Below are 23,140 nucleotides of genomic sequence, written 5' to 3' on the forward strand. Positions count from 1 at the left end.
AAGCGTGGAAGAGCCTAGGCTCAGCTTGGGTAACCTTGTTTGACCATAAATAGTCGCCAAAAACATCTGAAAGCCGTTCCAAATGTGATTGGTCAGAATGGCAAGAGTGGTGAGCAAGGGGTATTTGTGGAATTTTATATATCTACTGGAGCATGGTCTCAGGATATATCTAGTATTGATTGAAAGAGGGGAGCACGGGCTTCACGCAGGTAATTTTATCATGATTTTTATCTGTCTTTAAACCCTCCAAATGGCCTCCTATTTATAGAAAAAATCTGTTCGAGAAAATGACTGAATGAGCCCTAGGGACTTAATGGCTGGGGATAAGGTGGGTGGGCAGCTGGGGCTTGCGTGTGCCTAGGCCGGTGCAGCCCTCCTTGACTTGGCTGGCACACATGCATGTGGGCATGGGTGATGGGCCTTGTGTGGCTCAGCCTACATGGTGGGGGTTTGTCCCCTGCCGACAGTCAAGCTGGGCCGGGTCAGACTGGGTTGGCCCGATTCGGGTCAACTCAGTTTGCCCCACTTTTTTAAAATTTATTTTTTATATAAACCTTTTAAAGATTCCATTTTAAAGGTCCACGTTCAAATGCTAATATCTTTAAAATCGAATGGCCGATTTCGACGCATCACATATCGCCGCGAAGGTCTCAATCCGTACTTTCCATCCATGTGGCAGATATGGCCGGATTTTGCCTAAAAGTGGCACAGATATCGAGGAAGGTACATAAATGGTGTTTCACACCGATCAAGATCCAAATGATACTAGAATTACATGAAATTTTACATGTAAGTACAATATGACCAAATAAAGTTATCCAAATGGTTTCAGGTCACATCGAGTGGCTCGGGTATCAAGAACCATACTAGGGGTAAAACGGTCATTTTCATAAAAGTTATTCGATTTGGCCGAAACTTTACGTGAAAGCTTAATATGACCAAATGAGGTCATCCATAGTGTTTTGGACTAAATCGGGTGGTCCAGATACCGAGAAACGCGCTAGGGGCAAAATGGTCATTTTCATAAAAGTTATCCAATTTGGCCGAAACTTTACGTGAAAGCTTAATATGACCAAATGAGGTCATCCAAAGTATTTTGAACTAAATCGGGTGGTCCAGATACCGAGAACCGTGCCAGGGGCAAAACGATCATTTTCACAAAAATGTTGGATTTGGGTGAAACTTCACATGTGGACTTCAAATGGTTAAATACGGCTATGTTAGGGGTTTAGGCTCTATTTGGAACAGTTTGGTTACAAAAAGTAGGGTAGGGGTAATTTGGTAATTCTTGCCATTCAGTCACCACATGAGTTACGTCATTGACCATCATTGTCAAGACACACTTCCAAGGTGTCAAAATGTGGTGTCTACACTCTGACATCTTTACCCTTATCCTTTACTTGGTCAACTTTAGTTGGACTGAAACATATGAACCACGTCCTACAACTCATCTTCCCCAAATCGTTTAGGGTTTGAAAAAGGGGAAGATCAGTTGCTGGTTCTTCTCTCCTCTTCTCTTCCCTATTCTCCTGCTCTATTTAGTTTTTCATGTCTCAGTCTCTATTACTAGCTCCTGGAAACCCTATGCTTTTCCCGCCGCCTCCATGGCTGATGAGCAGGAGCAGAAACCTGAATTCATTCTTATGCGGTGGATTTCTTAGAGCTTAGAGACCTGTAAGTTTTTCAAAAATTCTCATTCCCCCTTTTTCCTTCCTGTATTCATTGATGAACTTCTTTGGTTTATAGTTCAATCAGAATTGGTTATTGGTTTCCTTTTCATCTTTCTCCTCCTTTTTTTTCTTTTTTCTATGTATTCGTTGATTTTCCAAGAACCATGAACGCCTTCCCTTGATTAAATGTTGAATTTCTATGGGTGCGGGGATGGGTAAATTTGGTGTAGAAGTGTTCGTGTCTTGCATTTCCAATCTCTGAAAGGGAAGGTTATAGACTCTCCTCCATGACACCCACCCAAAATATTCCCAAACATATGTAGAATCACCTGAAATATTCTTCATCACCCAGGACCCAGTTAGTTACAAAGTTCTCAACCTCAATGTGGAAATCAAGACCTTTACAAACACAGAGACTCTTGGCAAGGCAAGCCGCTTCCTTCACCATAGGATGTAGCTGGAAAGATCTCATTTCTCAAGCTGCTTCCAACCTCTTTCTCGAGCTCCCAAGCCTTCTCCTTTAAGAATAGCTCTCTGACCTTTATTTTGAGATGCAGAGGGATAAGGGTTATAAGGCCCAGCGGCACAGGAGACCACAACAGTGAGAAATTTGGCTACGATGGGGGGGGGGGGGGGCTAGCATCAGCTGGAATGAGTGTGGAGCATAAGTCCAGCCATTAAGCAAATGGGTCAGCCCACAGAGGACAATGAAGGCGATGAACTGAAAGAGTAACCATTTGAAGGGGACGTTGGAGCAACTAACGAAGTAAAGGAGTTCAATGGGGATGGAAAAGTAGGATACAACGATCAGGAAATCCCTCACTCTGGCAATCTAGGATGTTTTCCATGCTCCAGAAGCAACTGATCTTTCCTTTTTCAAATCCTAAATGATTTGGGGAAAATGAGTTTGAGGTTTTTTTTTTTTCTTGAAGGGGCATTTTGGTAACTTTACCCTTTGATTTTAACATTAGATTTGAACATTGTTAGTCATAAACTAACGGAATGGATATAAGTGTTAACATTTGTAAAGCTTAGGGGGTATGCAGAATTATCCAAAACTGGGGGGTAAAACTATATTTTCATCAAACCTCAGGAGTGGTATATGTAAATTACCATTTGTTTTTTTTATAAGTCTAAATCACTAATATTTTTTTTTGGTAAAAAAAAATCACTAATATTAGTGCTTTGCGATAGAGACTAAGAAGTGTTAATGATAATAATAAATAAGTTATAGATAGAGAAAAAAAAAAGGTGTTGCCGTGTTGGCGTTAGAAAGGAGGATGATTGACGGAGGAGGAGGAGGAGAGAGAGTCCCATTTTCTCAGTTTATCCTGGCAAGCAGCCATCATTAAGATCTTCCTCCTATCTCTTCTCGTGCCTCTTTCGCTCCCCCCTGCTTTCGCACGCACACAGTCACCCATACACAGACCAGTGGACGTATTTAGAATTTAGAAGAGAGAGAGAGGGAAGGAGATTCCCGAATTCTCTCTCTCTCCACCCTTCCTCTCTGCTTCTGCTGCTCTTCCTTTCCTTCTTCTTCTTGCCGCCGTCACCTCAATCAAACTACTCAGAGTTGGGTAAGGGTGTAAAGGGATAGAGACAGAGTCATGGGCTGCTGTGAATCGTCTCCGTTACGGGAGACTGAACCAGAGAAAGGCAAAGTACAGCATCATAACCAAAACCCGCCATTTAACCACCCACCTCCCTCCGGTGATGCCGACGCCTCTCCCGCTGCTGCTGGAGTCCCTCCTTTCTCTGAGTTCTCACTTTCCGACCTCAAAGCTGCCACCAATAACTTCAGCTCCGACTTCATCGTTTCTGAGAGCGGCGAAAAAGCCCCCAATCTTGTCTACAAGGGCCGTCTACAGAACCGCCGGTGGATCGCCGTCAAGAAATTCACCAAAGTGGCGTGGCCTGATCCCAAGCAGTTCGCTGTATTGCCTCACCCCATCTGGCATTTGGGTCTTTAATTTTATGCTTAATTAAATCCCTTTTTTGAACATTCTTTCTTTGTTTTTGCCTTTTCTTTTTCTCGCTTTCCTTAGGTTTTGTTTATGTTTTTTGATTGTTGTCTTTTTCGGTTTCTGTCTCTTTCCTCGGTGGGGTTTAGGAGGAAGCGTGGGGAGTTGGGAAATTGCGGCATCGTAGGCTTGCGAATTTGATTGGTTACTGCTGCGACGGCGAGGAGAGGTTACTTGTTGCAGAGTACATGCCTAATGATACCCTCGCGAAGCATCTATTTCACTGTATGTGCAGTTGTGTTCTCTAAAAGTCTAATTTTTGGTTCTCACATAAACACATAGCTCTTCTTACTGGTCTTTCATTGCTCAATTGCTTGAACATGTACGTCTTTCTCTTCTTTCTTTTCTTTAATTGATCTGGGAGATCTATTTGCATCTATTGTAATTTGGCTTCCATTAGTCTTGTCCAGTTGAGTAGCTAATGCCTAAATGAGATATATTTGCTTCTGATTGATATTGCCATATTGGGGATCCTCATCGAAGAATTGTATGGCCGACTATATTATGTTTGTTTGGGTAGCGTAGAGTACCAAATTTTTGTTTGCACAGTCCAACCTTTTGTAGTTTCAGTGAAGGAGGCATCGACCCTTGATTTCTGCCCCTTCAACCCCTCTCCCATGTCTTTTCTTCTGAATTTATGTATGCATGCTAAGGTAATTCTCCTTTGAAAAAATGGTTGTGAGCTAATTAGCAATGCGATACTAGCTTCTTGATGCTCAGGGTTTAGCAATTTATGTGACACTGGCTTTAAATTTGTTACTTTTTGTCAGGGGAAAATCAAACCATAGAGTGGGCAATGCGTTTAAGAGTTGCTTTATATATTGCTGAAGTCTTGGAGTACTGTAGTACAGAAGGGCGACCATTATACCATGATCTTAATGCTTACAGGGTCTTATTTGATGAGGTGTTCTACTTCATCTTCTCTCAGCCGTGTATCTATTTTTTTTTTTTTGTTTTTGTCTTTTGTGCCATGTACTTTGGTACTCAAGTGGTCGTATTTTGATGATGATGCATCTGTGCTTGTAGGATGGTGATCCACGGCTTTCCTGTTTTGGCCTTATGAAAAATAGCAGGGATGGGAAAAGTTATAGTACAAATCTTGCATACACTCCTCCAGAGTATTTAAGAAATGGTATCTGCTTTGCTGGTTGTGGTTTTGTTTTTTTTTTGCTTTTCTATGCTTGTGTTGTTACTGGCCCTGATTAAAGTACCTGGGAACATGTCTTTTACTGAAGCCTGAATCTATAGGTTCCGACATTTGTGTCTTTCTTTCTTTGTTAGCTTAATAAATGAGATTTGAAAGAACATGCATAAAATGAAGATTGTTGTTGGAAAATTGGATTGGACATTGAACATCTAGATTTAGGAATCTATTAGAGTAATTAAGTTTATATGAGATGTTACTGGATCCAAATGTTATACTAAACTTCTGTTTCACGAGCCTGGGGATCATCACCACTGAGCTGTATAACAGATAATTTTCAAAACCTTGTCCTCCTGTTAAATCTTCCAATTTATTGGGAGATTGTCTTTGCATTTCACTTTCAAATTTTAAGAGGTCTTTTAAAGTCTAGCTTGAAGTTTTCAGTGTAAAAGCTTGGAGATTCTCATAAGAGTTAAACTTGAAGCAGATTTTGATTTATTAATTAAAACTTTCCTACTGTATGATGCTTTACTAAAAACTATTAGTAACAGAAAGTGCTAACATAATAACTTGTGGACTAGAAAATTAATTTCAATTAGCAATTTACTGGAACCTTAGTACAAACCTAATCATCACTCCATTTATAATTGTGTTAAAGTGTGTTGTCGAACTCAAGGTGAAAGAGGTTCTAGGGTTGGAAGCTTGCAGTTTAAATAAAGATGACTGGGCTTTTTTGTGGAATTGTGCGGGCTAAAGGTGTGGAAATCTAATAAAAAATTTGGGATTTAAGGTACTGGACAAGTGATGTAAAAGTGAGGTTAAGGTTTTTCAGTAGAACTAGTAATTAAAGTATGAAATCAGTTAGAGAAAAGAATAAGAAATTCTAATCACATAGTATATATGATGTAGAAGAACCTAGAAACCACCCTAGCACATAAAGTGTCACACCTTTGAAGAAATCTGTGTACAAATCTGATGATTCTGATCAAGCAGCAAGAAGAAAAGTTTCTCAAGTTGTGTGAGACTGAAGTACAAAGGGTTCTGTGTAAATATCTCATGAAAAGACTCCTATTTTGACTCAAACTCCAAAAGATATAAATCCCATCATGGGCTGAAATCTTACCAATAGTTTGCTATAGGTCTCCATGACCACATCAATTGGCAGGATCTTGGATTCATTAGATTGTTAACTGACAAAATTTCTATTACTGCAACCTTTATAAAAAAAATTTCTATGATGACACCAAAATCTAGTAACATGGGTAAATTTTGTCTTGCAAAGGTGGAAAAATGACTGAAGGAAACAAGGCCCTGATTCAACTAAGACGTCTATAGATGAGATAAAGACAACTCAATGCTGGAATATAGTTTATAAATCCAGAAAAGATTAAAATTGATAAGACTAAATTTCACATTTAAAGGTTAGAAACTAAAATTTCAAAAATAACCTTGCAATACCAAAGAAGTGAAAACTAAATAAACAAAATGGCAACGGAACACAAACTTACTTGGCTGCTCCACAGATTTTAGGATCCTCTTCTATCTCAATTGGTCCTTTGGATGCCAATGTTGCACTATGTGGAACTCACCCTAGGTTTGACTACCGATCACAAGGTTTGACTCAACAGAATTGCCACTCTTGCTGTACAAAAAGGATGCCTCAAAACTTCATTCAATGGAGTAGACTAGCTTACAAAAATAGAAAGTACTACCTGAAATTAGCAACTGTTTGGAAAATAGAAACTAATGAAAATAGTAACAAACTAATGAAAATAGTAAAAACTCAGCAACTGTTTGGAAAATAGAAACTAATGGAAATAGTAACAAACTGAAAATAGAAACTACCTAATATAAACTGTAAATAGAAACTAAACTATGGCAGCTTAGGATAGAATCTTCCTCCACTTGATGGGCCCACAAAATCTTCTAAAAGTCAATCCCAAAACAAGGCAAATTTTGGCTTTGACACTGTTCACTTAAACAGTGTTTTGGTCTTGTTTTCTTCATATTTTGATATACATCAACTCTCCCCTTCTTGAAAAAAACTCGTCCACGAGTTTGATAAAGAAATTGAATCAGACTTGCATGAGCAACCTTTAGTGGGGAGAAGAAGAAGCAACTGTCAACTCCATCTGCTGTCCTTCGATGGCTCTGATGCCAAATCATGTAGAAGTCAGTTCTAGTAAGAACCACTCTACAGTAGGATCATTGATAGGTCAGAATTGATGCTGACAATTGATATTCAATTAGTGGACAGAATAGGAGATCGATCACATTGTTCAGCAGCAGATTTACTCTTTGATCGCAGGACTTGTAGCAAATCACAGTATCACACAATGAAAATAAAAAAAGGAACCCCAATGGGTCAGCTCAGTTGGCAAAAGACCAACTCCTCAAATAAGAGGTCATTAGTTCAAACCACCTTGGGGCCTATCCCCATCCCCTATCCCCCCCCCCCCCTCCCCCTATTAAAGCTCTCCAATTCCAAAAATAAAAAATAAAAAAAGGAAAAATAGAAGATAGGATAGGAGGATAGGGTAAGCTATCTCAGCCTTGGTGGTGTGAATGCCTGCTCCAAATCTGGTCCTATTCTGATGGTCAGAAGTGTAGATTTGACGTTTTGACTTGGTATTGAAAATAGAAGGTAAAGCTTAGAATTAGAAGGTTAGGGTTTTCAAACCAAACCAAACCAGCCTGTAGAATGTTTCCAAATTCAGATCGAATGGAGATGATGTTGAAGAGAAGCTGCACTCTAAATTTTAGCCAATTATGATGGCTAGAGGCTGAGATATGAAGATAACCCAAAATTAGAAGGTTACACAATAACTTGCAGACCAGCACTGTGTTTGGGCTCCAAGGAGGATCAAGTGTAGGCCTTGAAGGGATGAAGCTTTTCTGTAAGTTTGGTTCAATCCTCAAAAGGTCTGCTGGAACAGGACTTAGACTCCGGAGAAAAGCAGGTTCTATTGTTGCAGGAAGTAGGGCACACACAGATCTGCAGAGGTCTACTTCGATCCTTCTTTTGATGTTGAACAGAAGCAGCAGTCAAGAACTTGATTGGAGAACAACTTCTGGAATTCAGCAAGGATCAATTGCAGCAGTTGTAGTCACAAAACACAACAGAGGAAGGCTCGGTCGGTGTAGAAGAGAAGATAGAAGAAGAAGGGGGTAGGGGGATGGGCTTTCTCAGCCCTGGGTCTCTCACCCACAGATATCCCAGCTGTTGAAACGAGGATTTACTCCCATAACTGAGTGCAAGGATGCCTCAAAGCTTCATTCAATAATTCATTGTCTAACTATTACAAAAGGTCTGCCTATTTAATGGAGTAGACTAGCTTACAAAATTCATGGTTTGAAAACTCGGTTTTGGACCTTGTTTCGCTCAAGCCAAAAATCGAGTTGGACTGAGATCTCAATGAGTTGGTTCACTTTTTTTTTTTGAACTCGTTTGATGGTTTCGGTGGGTTTTTGACCTAGTTTGGGCCTGAAACTTGGTAACAGCCTATTTTGGGCCATTTAAACATAATTGCACTATCAGATTTTCCAAAATCATAGTCCAAAAAGGTGGGCACCAAAAAGCTGGGAGTGGGCGTTTCAGCCTTGGTATTGGTGCCAAAAGGCAGAAGAATTAAATTATCTCTAGAAGACCCCAACCGACCAAACTTGGAGGGAAGCTGAATTTCTCTCACCCAACCTTTAATGCGCTCAATAATTGAGCCAGCGGCACGCCTTATCTCTCCATGCCTTCTATTGTTTCTCTCCTTCCAAAAGTTCCCAAACAATCAAAGAAGGCAAAATCCCTGTGATGTAAGCACTTAGGCTGTTACAGCTCGCCGATTCTTGCCAAAGGATTACTCGACCTCTGACCTCCTGGGAGGGAAGAAAAGATATGTCCAAAAGCCGTGAAAAATAGCCCAATTTAGTAGCCATTATACCAGAACCCAGGCAATGATCAGTAGTTTCCCTCCTTGGCTGCCCACAACAATTGCATTTGGAAGCCAGAGGGATACCAACCGACATTAAAGAATCATTGATGGGGATCTTTCCATTAAGGAGCTGCCAAGAAAAAAGGCCACTTTCAAGGGCAACGCTTGATTCCAGACCCACTTAGCGTAGGATGTAACTGGTGACACAAACCGTACCTCATTCCACGCCGACTTAGTTGAGAAACAGCCATCACTAGGAGTCCACACCAGAACATCGTCTCTATCTGAAAGAGTAAAGTTATCCAGGGTGATACTGTTTCTTACTGTTGCTGAATCAATGTGGTTTAAAATGTCCTCCCTCCAAGAGCCGTCCTCATTAAACGCATCCTTTACACACAACTCCAGATCAACCAGAATACCATTGTCAACAAAGTCAATCAAGAGGCCAACCCCAGCCCAATTATCAAGCCAAAAAGAAACATTGCCAGAACCAAGTAGCCACCTTGAATTATCCATCATGAACCCGTTGTATTCCAAAGTCTTTCGCCAAGTCTTTGAGCCAACCCCCACCGACCTAGCCAAAGTAGCATGAGTATTTTTAGAATACTTTGTCCTTGAATAATTTCCCATAATGCTTATTTAAGTTGTTTACATTAATTGTATTCTTTGATTGCTTTCTATTGCTAAATGGAAAATTACGTCCACCCTTGTAGTTTGAATTATTACGTCTACCACCCCTGTAAATTCATCTATTTCAAAAATCTCCCCTGTATTTTGAAAAAATCTTACAACCATACCCTTATTGTTAGATTAGAACAGTTAAGTGATGATGTCAGCACCCAATTTTAATTTAAATGCCTATAATACCCTTGAAAGGGTAAAATGACACTAATGCCCTGTTCTTCTTCCTCTTCTTCTTTTTCTACACCACCATCACCCACCATAAGGAAAAGACAATAGCATAGCAGTAGTGGGGAAGAAAGCACTTCTAGTGGCAGCGTTGGCATTGATTCTCTCCTCTTCTTCTCCTTCTTCTTCAGCTTTTCTTTTACTGTTATTCTATTTTCTCCCTACTGCTACATGAACTGAAACCTATTTCCTCCTCTTGTCCGGTAAAGCCTCCTGAAGGCACCGTCCCTATTCTCCCTCTACACTCTTCTTTACTTTTTTTTTTCTTTCTTCTTGAAACCCGTCTTCCACTAACCGAGACCACCTGCAACCTATAACCCATGCCCTTTCGTTTCTGAAACCCCAAAAGAAATCCCACTTCTCTGGAATCCACTCACCTAATCAAACCCTCTCCACTCCTCTCCGTTCTCTCTTTCCATTTCCACCATTCCAAAATCCATTTTCACCATAACCGAGACCTTAATTCAGCCTCCATTACCTATCATACCATGGCCGAACCTATTTTCCCTTCCCATTTTATTTTTCAAACTATCACCACTAACGCCCAAATCTCAATCCCCATTACCCATAACTGAAACCCAATTTTTGTTTATTGGTTTTGTCTGAAGAATTCGGACTGAAGGCAAGGGACGAGTGTCGATCGAGGCATATACCCTGTTGCTGTTCACCAAGAAGGCTTTTGCATGAAGGACAAGAGCAGGGTGGGGGCGGAGTTGCAAGAGGAGGAAGAAGAGGAAGAAGAAGAAGAAGAAGAAAAAGAAGAAGAAGAAGAAGAAGAAGAAGAAGAAGGGTAAATGGGTCATCTCACAAGGACTAGGGTTAGTGAAAAAAAAAGATTTTTTCTTTAAGTATTAAGAAAGGGTAAAATTGTCAGTTCCTTCCCAAAACTAACAGAGTTAGCACTTAGGGGTACGGACATAATAGATTAATTTACAGGGGTGGTAGACGTAATAGATTCAAACTACAGGGGTGGTAAACGTAATTTTCCCATTACTAAATTAAGTATAGAATAGGGCCTATTAGTACCAAGGTTCACCTACCAACCTAGGGTTCGAAGTCAAACTCCTATGTGGGTGCCTTGTCGCCTAGGCACCCCTCCAATGCCTTGGATTGCCTTGACAACTATGCTGGTGATTCTATTACTAGGATAATACCTTAGTGATGCATACAAGGAAAGGAAGGCATCGCCAATGGGCCGCACATGATCAGTGGACCCACAAAACGGCATATTAAATATGAGGGTTGTAGCCTTAGGTGGTGTTTCTACCTTATAACAATAACAACAACAACCCAACCTTATTCCAACAATAAATGGGGTAGGCTACATAGATCCTTTCAAAAACAAAGTAGGAAAAACTGAGGTCCTCATAAAAAGGAAAGTAAAAAAAACTTAAAAGAAATTGGATAAGCAAAGTAAGTAATGGAAAGTGAAAGATGTAAGTAAGAGGAAAGAGGATAGCCAACAATTCAGGAAAATCTCAGCTACATGGTGTCGATAACGTGGATCCTTACCCTCCAATAGGCTCTATCTGAGGTCATACTCGGTACAAGACCTAGACTATGCATGTCATTCTTCACAACCTCACCTATAGTCATTTTAGGCCTGCCCCTAGCTCTTTTAGCTCCCTCAATTGGCATCAAATCACTTCACCTTACTGGAGCATCCCCAGGCCTCCGTTGTACATAGCCAAACCACCTTAAGCGACATTCTCGGAGCTTGTCGCTGATCAGGGCGACTCCCACATCCGATATACTACGTTCGTTCTTCACTTTATCCTTCCTAGTTTTGCTGCACATCCATGTTAACATTCTCAACTCCGCAACACATAACTTCGTTATGTGGCACTTCTTATCTGCCCAACATTCCGCCCTATACATCATAGCTGGCGGACAACAGTCCTGTAGAACTTTCCTTTAAGCTTTAAAGGAATGTGTCGATCGCACAGGACTCCGGACGCCCCTCTCCACTTCATCCATCCTACTTTAATTCTTTGTGAAACATCATCAACTATGTCACCTTCTTTGTGCATGATAGACCCCAGGTATCTGAAACAGTCACTTGGCGGTATCTCTCGCTCCCCAATTTTCACTATGTCATCATCCATCATAGTGTGACTAAAGTTACACACCACATACGCCGTCTTTGATCTACTAATCTTAAAGCCTCTTGATTCCAAGGTCGATCTCCACAACTCTAACTTAGTATTAATCCCTGCTTTTGTCTCATCCACCAAAACGATATCATCGGCGAAGAGCATACATCATAGTACCTCATCTTGGATGCTCTTTGTTAATTCATACATGATAAGCGCAAACAAATTAGGGCTTAGGGCTGATCCTTGATGTAACCCAACCGTAATTGGGAATTCCTTGCCCTGGCCCCCCACAGATCTCACACTAGTCACCACACCTTCACACATATCTCTAATTACATCTATATGCTTACTCGGCACCCCTCTCTTCACAAGAACATACCGGATTAAATCTCTAGGTACTCTGTCATGGGCTTTCTCCAAGTCTATAAAGACCATATGGAGATTCTTCTTGCTAGCTCTATATCGTTCCATAAGCCTCCTTAAAAGGTAGATAGCTTTTGTTGTGGATCTACTTGGCATAAATCCAAATTGATTCTTTGAGATATGAGTCTCTCTTCTCAGCCGGGCTTCAATAACCTTCTCCCAAAGTTTCATTGTACGACTCATCAGTTTTATGCTTCTATAGTTATTGCAGCTCTGGACATCACCCATATTTTTGTAGACTGGAACCACAATGCTTCTCTTCCAATCATTAGGCATTCTCCTTGTGATCAAAATCTTGTTAAATAACTTGGTTAACCAACCTACCCCACATTCTCCTAGGGCCTTCCACACTTCTATTGGTATCTCATCCGGTCCTGTAATTTCCACACAGTTTTCAAAACTGGCATCTAAATCTAAATTTCCACCTGAACAACCCTTAAAGCTCTAGATTTCTTTCTCAAATAGCTAATCCCTCCACCAAACACTAGCCTGGACCCCAAGAAAATCTTCTGTAAGTCTCTAACATCCCGCACTGTTCCTCAAAGTCCCACTTTCCTTGTTTGACCAGATTTTCAGTAAATGCGCCTAGGGACTCCCCTTTTAATCTCCACCATCTTATCTTAGGGTTTATAGGCTTCCCCCTCTTACGCTTCTACCTTGGTTTTTTCTATTTATAAGCTCCACCTATGTTTGGTTCATCAATGGCAGTTCTGTAATTTTGGGGCAATGATCTAGATGTGGTTGTTTAGAGTGAAAATGGTCCTGACTAGAGTTTATTTTGTTTGGCTTCCATTAATCTGGGTTTTATTTGTATTTATTAGTTTTCTATAAGTAGTGTTATTGCATTTTCAAGTGTTAGGGGTATGTGACTTTTTTCTTCAATTGCTGTTATAAACATATTACAGTTCCATATATGAGGTAAAATTTGAAAGCCAATACAATTATTTTGGTGAAGAAGGCTCCAATATTCTGAAATCCTTGGTCCTCTCTACCTCTTCCACTTCTCCTCCTCTTTTCTCTCTCTCATTACCTATTCTTCTCCATTTTATTTGTACTATTAGTTTTCTCTATTCTGATTACTTTTTCTTTTCTAGATCTGGCTTCAAAGTTTCTCTTTGCCATGTCTAGACCATATTCCCTAATCTGAATCCAAAATTGGCCCCACTACCCAACATCAAACCAAATGGTCCAATTCCTTTCACCCTTTCCAATCTCACCTTGTGTCTCTCTATTTTTTGAATCTTTGGTATCTCAATTCTCAACCATAAATTTTTTATCTTCCCTTTGCTGAATTCTAATTTCCACAGTTTTCAAAACTGGCATCTAAATCTAAATTTCCACCTGAACAACCCTTAAAGCTCTAGATTTCTTTCTCAAATAGCTAATCCCTACACCAAACACTAGCCTGGACCCCAAGAAAATCTTCTGTAAGTCTCTAACATCCCGCACTGTTCCTCAGAAATTCGCTGCTGATTTGTAATTAGATGATAAAGCCACTGCCAAGTGTCTTAGAATTCCCAATCCAAATATAGGACTTGTTTACATTGTTGATCTTATATCATCCTGATTGAATCCATGAGTACTGAATTTTATTGAGTTGGATTGATTAAGAAAGGAATCAGAATCTAATGCTGCAACTCTTGGAATCTTGGATCTTTACTTAAGCGACTTGGTTGATGGGGTCTGGTTTCTATTGTCTGATGTTGCTTGTTGTTGTATGCTTTCGTGGTTTTGGCCAGAAAGAACCCTTCCTGATTCTGTTCTAGAGGACTCCCAAGGTCACTAGGATCATTTTGTTAATGTTTAACGACATCTTTGTCACAAATTTATGGTTTGTGATGTTTTCTTATCTTTTTAGTAAAGGTTTATTTGTCGAACTCACTGTTGCTTGATATGCCTAGATTAGGAAGTTCCCTTTTAACGTTAAAATTTAATAATGCAAAAGCCCACAGATAACTTCCAATCATAATTAGTTTATCAAATGAAACAACATGAGATGTTTATGTTTGCCATGTGGCTAATGAGTTCCTCGTTATTGGTTAAGCTAGTTGCTACCTTGGCACCCAAAATCCAATTGAGTATGAATGAGGAAGTGGGAGTATGTAAGTGACATGCCCGATTAAAAAAAGCAATTAAGCTGATTTTTTGTTTAATAAAGTATAAAGATGATTTAATATAAAGATTCTCTTAATGGACATTGATTATGTACATGACAATATTGACACTGCATAGTGGAAATAAGATGGCCTCTATTGAGTTTTCAATGTGTAGGAGTGTAGGACTGGCAGATGGGTACAAGTGGGTGGATAAAGGTAGTAAGACCTGAATTAGTCCAGATACATTTATATTTTTCATTTAATTTTGTCTACAACCTATTGCATTTTTATGTGTCATGGATGATAAACATCAACTCTGATACACTTCTCAAGTAATTGATGGCATGCCACTAGTTAAGTCTTCTGGAAATGTGTCACATTCATATGGTATCTATTGTTGGTTAGGGTAGGAGGAGAAATGACATTTAATTCTTGACTTGAACTTGTTAGATTTTTAAGTAGGGGCATCACGTGAGTAGAAGATACTATATCTGTTAATACTCCATGCATTTCAAATTGTTGACTTGGTCTCTTATTATTTTTTCTCCACTCATGAATTTATTAAGTTTGTCCAGTATTTAAACCTCACAAGATTCCAAATGGTTTTCTGTATATCATCCATTTTTACTGGCATTTTTCTGTTAATGTCCAATTCTCGAACTTGTGTCCCGTACCCTAGCGACCCACATACATGGATCTTTAAAGGCCTTTTCAGCTTTGGAACTATAATGATCCTATGCTCAATGTTCCAATGATTTTATTTTTGGGATTTTCAACTTCCTTTTGTTGTAGCCTTATATCTCCTCTTGGCTCTTAGTTGTCTCCTGCATGGCTTTGTTCCTAGCCTTAGTTCTATAAAAGAAATGATGAATATCTCGCAGGACTATTGTGTATTCTGGTTTTGATGAGTTTAGTCTCTGTAAATTATTGTGTATTCTGCCATTTAATGGTTTTATTCTTTTTTTCGGTAAGATGTAATGATTTAATTCAGTCATGTTAAGTTGTGAACATTCTAAGCTGCCACTATGTTCATTATGTTCTTCAAAAGGATGCTTTAATCAGTGATGTTACTTCAGCTAACCATGTGCATGATTACAGTTTTTTAATTCATAGAGAAAATTACACTGCCACCCCTTGAGGTTTGTACTAAATACAGAGCGACCCCCTGTGTTTCTAAATTATACAGCCGCACCCCCTGAGTTCCCACTCCATTAGTTAAGTGTTACGGTGTTGGTTAAGTTTACCTTCAAATGACTAACATACCCCTTTCAGGGTTTAGGATTACAAGTCTCTGTTTCTCACTCTCTCTCGTTGTTTCCACGGAAGTGCTTTCTTCTCACAGAGACCAAAAACCCAAACCCTAAAACCTGGAAAACCCTAACCATCAGTCTTCACACACCCTCTCGCTCTCTCTCTCTCTCTCTGCTCTGTGCTCTTGGGTTTCGTCTATGCTAAGTGATGGACTATAGAAACTCCAACACCAACCATACTTCCAAGCGAAAGAGAGACGACTCTGAACTCCCCATCGAGAATGGGGCACCGCCATCGGTGGCGTCGATCTCTTCCTCAAAGCCGTCGAGAAGTTTCAGAACTCGGTTGAAGTCCTTAACCTCCGAACCCTAAAAAAGATTGTCCTCTACTTTGAATGCCGCCTCCGCGACCTAGAGTCTCGCCTCAAGTACCCCGACCAGCCTGAGCGGTTCGCGGATTCTGAAGTGGAACTTCACGAAGAGTTCGACAAGCTTAAGATCCTTGCTGGTGGTCCTGAGCTCTACCCAGAGCTGGTAAACCTCAATACGATTCCGTCTTCTAGGGTTGCTGAGTGATGATAACACAGACATTGCAATCGATCTGGTTGGATTGCTCCGAGACCTCACCGATGAAGATGTACTTGAAGACAATGCTGAACCGGCTCGGACTCTAGTCGATTCCTTGATGGAAAACAATGCTCTTGAATTGCTGGTTCAGAATCTTGGGAGGTTGAATGAGAGTGACCCGGATGAGATGACTGCGATTTATAACACTCTTGCTACTATCGAGAACATGATTGAAGGTGAGAGGACCAAGTTGTTGCGGTGGCTATTGGGGAAAATCAAGGTTCGAGAGTTTGATAGCAACAAACAATATGCTTCGGAGATTCTTGCCATTCTGTTGCAGAATAGTACTGCTAACCAGAAGACTGAGAAGAGATTGGGGCAGATGAATAGTGTAGATGTGGTATTATAGGCGGTTGCCCTTTATAAGTCTAGGGACCCAAGGACTTCTGACGAGGACGGAATGTTGGAGAATTTGTTTGATTGTTTATGTTGTTTGTTGATGCCTATGGAGAATAAGGGGAGGTTTCTGAATGCGGAGGGTGTTGAGTTGTTGATTATTATCATGAAACAGAAGAAATCAGCTTATGGGTCTGCAATACGGGCATTTGATTTTGCAATTACGAAATACCCTCCTGCTTGTGAACGGTTTGTGGATGTTTTGGGGTTAAAGACTGCATTTGCTGCTTTGATGAAGCGTCAGAGATGGCAAACTCATGATTGACTCCAGTTTGGATTAATGGTGTTTTTGGGAATGCCAGTCAAACCATCATTTTATCCAAACAACAATAGCACCAACATCCCTGTCTCGAGAATCGAGAGAGACAGACACAAGAAATGAAGGCATGGCCACTGGGCAGAGTAGGCATTAGGCAAACTAACCATTAAAACAAAACCAAGTAGATGAAGACACGTTGTTCCACTCTTCCTTGATCCTTCCTTCCTTCCCTCTGTGTGTAGTGTCTGAGAGAGAGATTGGATAATCGAGACGGTAGAGATAAAGCTTTGAGGTTTTGGCCTGTCCTTGTTTCTACTCTTCTTGATTCCCACTATAGTATTCCTTAATGTCCTTCCAATGAAGCCTTCCTTAGTTTTTCACTTTAAGCGGCCATGCAACACCAAAGCATCATCAATGACCAACCAACCTACCCCTCTCTTCTCCTTCTTCTGCTTCCCTGTACATAAGTAAATGCCTTCACATAATTGCATTTAACAACTAACAACTAAACCTCCAATACAGAGAAGCACTCAAGAAATCGATAACGAAATTGAATCCGCCATGATCATGAGTAGTAGTAGTTGCAGAAGTGGTTGGGTGGTTTCTCTAATCCTTCTTCCGATGGCTCTGTCGACGCTTGCAGCCACCGTCTCCTATGATCACCGTGCGCTGGTGATCGATGGTAACCACAAGGTCTTTTCTCCACCACCCAGATTGACTCCAGTTTAGACTCATGATCATTTTACAGACTCATTATCCTATGTTTTGGGGTATATTAGTCATTTGATGGCAAACTTCAACACCATAACATCTAACTAACCGAGTGGGAACTCAGGGGGTGCGGCTGTATAATTTAGAAACACAGGGGGTCGCTCTGTATTAAGTACAAACCTCAGGGGGTGGCAGTGTAGTTTTCCCTAATTTATATTATCTCATCTGTTTTTCCTAGTTGATATTTACTAATACTTTCTGCAATCTTCAAAATATGTAACTTGGCAGGAAGAGTCACTCCTGAAAGTGTCATCTTCAGTTTTGGTACTGTCCTCTTGGATCTTCTTAGTGGGAAACACATTCCTCCAAGTCATGTAAGATTTTTACTTTATTATCCACTCAAACCATGTTTTTTTTAGAGTAAAAATGATGCAATATCAACCTTGGCTGGTTGGACCAGCATGATAGGATTTGGAGACCCAGACCCAAATAGAACCGGTCCAATGGTTTTTGGTCCAACATGGGTTGGAATTAGTTATTTTAGTAGGTTATTTATTTAAGTCTTTTATTTTGAGTTAAGTACGTAGGAGTTAGAGTTAGAGTTCCATATTGCTATTTGTTATTTCAGTTTCATAGTCTAATTAGGAGTCATGTTATTTTCCCTTTATATATATTTGCAAGTAACCCAACAATAGGCAGTGAAGTGATTAATAGAAGTTTATTGAATTTTTCTCTTTGAGAGCATGTGATCTCTTTTCCCCTTCCCCTGCAACTCTTCCTTCTTCTAACCGGTCCTCCACCAAATCTGGTATCAGAGCCGAAGGATCCATCTCCTTCCCCATCAACCTCTCACATTCCTTTCCTTGTCAATCTCTCTCATCTCATTCTCCTACCTCGACCAGGATTTCGTGTGACTCCTCCTTTGAAATTGCAGCCCTCCTGATGTAGTCTGGTCCGACTCGAACTCCACCTTTGCGAGTCGTCCACTGGTGCTTGGTAGAAGACCTCACGTCTACCCCAGTGAGATAAGCTCCTTTCTTAGTCTATATTCCCTATATTACCTCTACCTTTTACCGTTTTATTTCCCTTATATCCTCTTTTCTTTTATTTCCTGAATTACTCCTGGTTTCCTCTCTTATCTCATCTACTCCTTTATTTCTTATTTTGTTCCAAGATTACCCCCTTACTCTCCTTTTTATATTGTTCCTTTTTTATTCCAGAATTGCCCCTCTTTATTTATTTATTCTCTATTTATAGTCTTCATTAATAGTACTCATCTTTTAGTCAATTCCTTTTAAGTCCTATTCTTTTTATTACTTACAATATTTCAGTATTGCCATTCTATTAGGTAGTTTGATCTATTTACTATTTTGCCATTTAACCTTGGTCTTTAAGTGTTTTCTTGTTTAGCTTAACCATGGTAGCCAACAGTGAAATTTTTCAACAATTTAATTTTGTTTAAGGATAAAATTGATGCAAAATTTGATACTCTCAGTACCCGTCAATTCCATTAAGACAATGATGGAATCTATGCAAGCTTCTATTGATCAACTGAAAGTTTCAGATAAAGGAAACAGTCCCATGCTATGTGGGGATTCTTCCAACTCCGTTGCATAGGATCCGCCTCATGATGCGCTGGCATTCCCACCAGGCCACCACCACCACAACATACACCCCCACCGCCACCACCCCCACTTTATGGAGTTGATCATTATGATGATTATGGAGCTGAAAGAGCAGCAAAGTTGGATGTTCTTGATTTTTATGGGGATAATAATACAGCACAGTACCTTGACTAAATTCACAGTTTGGAGACCTTTTTCAGATGGTACGGTTTGACTGAGGCTAGGAAAGTTTTATTTGCAGAGGCTAAATGTTAGCAGTCAATAACAAAACTGAGTGCTTGAGTGATCAATGAGATCACCAAGCCCCTTTATTTATAATAAAAGAGGAGAGAAAAATATAACAATAATGTCCCCCTTATATAGCCGACTCTAACTAATGAGTCGGCTATGGGGGAAAAGTAACAAAATGCCCTTAAGGCTACATAACACTCCCCCTCAAGTTGGTGCATAGATATTACACATTCCCAACTTCAACAAACATGGATGAAACAATTTCCCACCCAAGCCCTTAGGGAAGACATCAGACAATTGATCATCTGACTTCACCAGAGGCATACAAATCTGTCCACTTTCCAACTTCTCCTTGAGGAAGTGTCTGTCAATCTCCACATGCTTCGTACGATCATGCTGCATTGGATTATGGGCAATACTAATTGTGGTTTTGTTATCACAATACAACATCATTGGGAGACGAACAGAAACACCAAGGTCTTGAAGTAAACCTTGAATCCATAGTAACTCACAGATACCTTGTGCCATAGCACAAAACTCTGCTTCAGCACTGGACCTTGCCACAACATTTTGTTTCTTGCTACGCCAAGTGACAAAGTTCCTCCCTACAAAAGTACTATAACCTGAAGTAGATTTACGGTAAGGAATTCCACCCCAGTTAGCATCAGTATATGCCTCAATACGAAGATGACCATGCAGCGACAAGAGAACCCCTTTTCCTGGAGCTGACTTCAAGTAATGAAGAATGTGACGAACAACAACCATGTGTGTGAAGTAGGGATCATGCATGAACTGACTGACCAAACTCACAGCAAACGCAATGTCTGGTCTAGTATGTGAGAGAAATTAATTTTCCCACTAGTCTTTGAAAACGGCCTTTATCAACAGGTTCACTATCTTTATCCTTCAGTCGAGTACTAGCCTCTATAGGTGTATCACAAGGATGGCAACCCAACAAACCAGTCTCAGATAAAATATCTAGGACATACTTCTTTGAGAGAGAAAGATGCCTTTTGAGGAACGAGCAACTTCAATCCCAAGAAAGTACTTTAATTTCCCTAGATCTTTTATTTCAAACTCATGTCCTAGAAAGCTCTTCAGACGGGAGATCTCTTTGCACCATCATTTCCTGTCACCACAATATCATCGACATAGACTATGAGAATAGTGATCTTGTCACTAGACCGTTTGATGAACAGAGTATGATCAACATTACTTTGTTTGTATCCCACCAAAAACATGGCCTTGTGAAATTTACCAAACCAAGCCCGAGGAGACTGCTTCAGCCCATAGAGTACACGTTTTAGTTTGCAGACTTTACTATGAGTTTTGTCAAATGAAAAACCTGGAGGAATCTCCATATATACTTCCTCCTCAAGCTCTCTATGAAGGAAAGCATTCTTGACATCAAGCTGCTACAAATCCCACCCAAAATTTACAACACATGATAATAAAATACGAACAACACTCAATTTCACAATAGGAGCAAAGGTCTCCTGATAGTCGATCCCATAAGTTTGAGTATAACCCTTGGCCACAAGTCTTGCTTTGTATCTATCAACTGTGCCATCCATCTTCTGCTCGACTACAAACACCCATTTACATCCAACTGGCTTTTTCCCTGGAGGAGGAACAAGATCCCAAGTGTTATTTTTTCCTAAGACTTCCATCTCTTCCACCTTAGCTGCTTTCCATTTTGTATCTGCAAACATAGTACTAAAACTCGCAAAATTTCGGTCGAGATATCGAATATTTCGAGTATCTCGACCTGTCCGAAACGAAACGCAAGTCCGATATGAAAAAATGCAATATTTCGAATATTTTGATGAAATTTCGGATAGGAAATTTCGGTCATCTCGTTTCGGAAATTTCGGAAATCTCGGTCATCTTGTTTCAAAAATTTCGGAAATCTCGGTCATTTTTGGCATTTTACACCCACAGAAAAATTCCATATTTCGACCGAGATTTCGACGAAATTTCGGTCAGACCGAAACACCAAAACGAAACGAGATTTAGTACCATGTCTGCAAAGGCCTCATGCCACTTTTATGGAATAGAATAGAGGAGAGAGAAAACACAAAAACATGATAGGAAGGAGAGAGTCATAGGAAACAACATAAGATATGGATGTTGGGTGCATGTGTGAATACCTTTACGAACGACAATAGGTAGTTCAAGAGAAGAAAAAAGATCCTTACCAGACGGAGTAGTAGGCTCTGGCTCAAAGGATGGCAATGGGATGAGTAAAGGCACCGTAGTGGTGGTGGTTTCAACTTACTTCTAAGGAGTTAGAGTAAAGACACGAAGATTTGGATGATCAAGTCTACCTTGGATTTTTTCAAACTGTCGTCTAACAGAGCCAAGAGTAGGCTGCTCCCCCTGAATTGTATCCAAAGAAGACCCTTCTTGAACATGCACCTGATTTGGCACCTACTTCCCCTAAATTGGAACATTGGAAGAGCTCCAGCAGGTAAAGGTGCAGCAGCAGGTAATGGGGCAGCAGCAGGTAATGTTGGCACATCTTCACCAGCCAAATCAATCTCCCCCTGAAGAGGTGACGATGAATAGTAAGCGACGGACTTATGAAAGATGATGTCCATGGAGACTAGGACACGTTTGGTGGGAGGATGGTAGCATTTGTACCCTTTTTGAGTTGCTGAATAACCCTAAAAAAATGCAGTTGACGCCACGAGGATCCAACTTCCCATGGGAGTGATGATTGCAACCATAGCAAACACAATCGAAAACCCTTGGGGAACAAGAAAGGAAGATGAACCCTGGAGGACATCAACTGGAGCACGAAAGGCCAAAATCCGAGTAGCAAACGGTTGATCAAGTAGGCAGCGGTAATAATAGCGTCACTCCAGTACTGGGAAGGAACATTTCGGTCAAACATCAAGGCATGAGTCATTTCTAGTAGGTGGTGATTTTTTCTCAGTCACACCATTTTGAGGAGGTGTATCGACACAACTAGTTTGATGAAGAATCCTATGATCAGCCATATATTTTTGGAATTGACCCTCCATGTATTCTCTGTCGTTGTTACTGCGGAGAATTTTCAGAGGCATTAAATTGGGTCTTGGTTAACTGGTGGAAAAGTTGAAAACACCAAAAGACTTCACTATTGTGCTGCATCATATACACCCAAGTAGTGCGACTATGACAATCAATAGAAGTGACAAACATAGTTGTTACGGCGGCTAGGCGAATCAAGGCTGTTGAGGGGGCTAAAAAACAAGTTGACACCAACAAGGCGACAAGGTGTCTCCTAGGCGACCAAGGTGACACCAGAAATCAAGGCGGGAACAAGGCGCCTGGATGCCAAGGCGTCGTGACAAACCATCTATGGCCAGAAATAGAGGCTTTCCGGGTAGAGGCCCATACATCAGAATGAACAATATGAATAGGCGAAAGACTTATATTAATTGGGAATAACTAGAACGAGTCTGTTTAGCCAAAACATAGGCTTCACAAAAAATCTCATCCGTATTACAATTTTTAACCAACTAAAACTAATGAGATAAAGTCCCAATGGGGAATGGCCTAGCCTACGATGCCACTGATATAAGTCCGAAGAGACAGAATGCAACTGATGAGTGTGAGAGGGAACGACAGCAGAAGTCGGTGAACCACTATCAAGCAAGTAGAGACCACTATGCACTTTACCAACCTCAATCGTCTTCCTTGTCACCAGATCCTGTAAGACATAATGGAAGGGAAAGAATGTTACTTTGCAATTTAGGTCCTTAGTAAGGC

At 40.4% G+C, this 23,140-nt stretch overlaps 1 protein-coding gene and 1 pseudogene across 1 annotated transcript in view; both read left to right on the top strand.

The window, feature by feature from the left end:
* The first annotated feature begins 3,185 nt into the window (after positions 1 to 3,185).
* Positions 3,186 to 23,140, top strand: part of LOC122661986 (serine/threonine-protein kinase BSK1-like) — a 43,782-nt gene continuing 23,827 nt past the window's right edge. The window contains exons 1-5 of the mRNA XM_043857521.1: positions 3,186 to 3,604; positions 3,781 to 3,916; positions 4,462 to 4,595; positions 4,718 to 4,823; positions 17,817 to 17,902. Of these exons, the coding sequence (XP_043713456.1) occupies positions 3,278 to 3,604; positions 3,781 to 3,916; positions 4,462 to 4,595; positions 4,718 to 4,823; positions 17,817 to 17,902 (789 nt within the window). The 5' untranslated portion in view covers positions 3,186 to 3,277. The remainder of the gene's footprint in view (positions 3,605 to 3,780; positions 3,917 to 4,461; positions 4,596 to 4,717; positions 4,824 to 17,816; positions 17,903 to 23,140) is intronic.
* Positions 15,618 to 16,823, top strand: LOC122661715 (annotated as a pseudogene).

This window comes from Telopea speciosissima, chromosome 5 (assembly GCF_018873765.1).
Source record: "Telopea speciosissima isolate NSW1024214 ecotype Mountain lineage chromosome 5, Tspe_v1, whole genome shotgun sequence".
Lineage (NCBI taxonomy): Eukaryota > Viridiplantae > Streptophyta > Magnoliopsida > Proteales > Proteaceae > Telopea > Telopea speciosissima.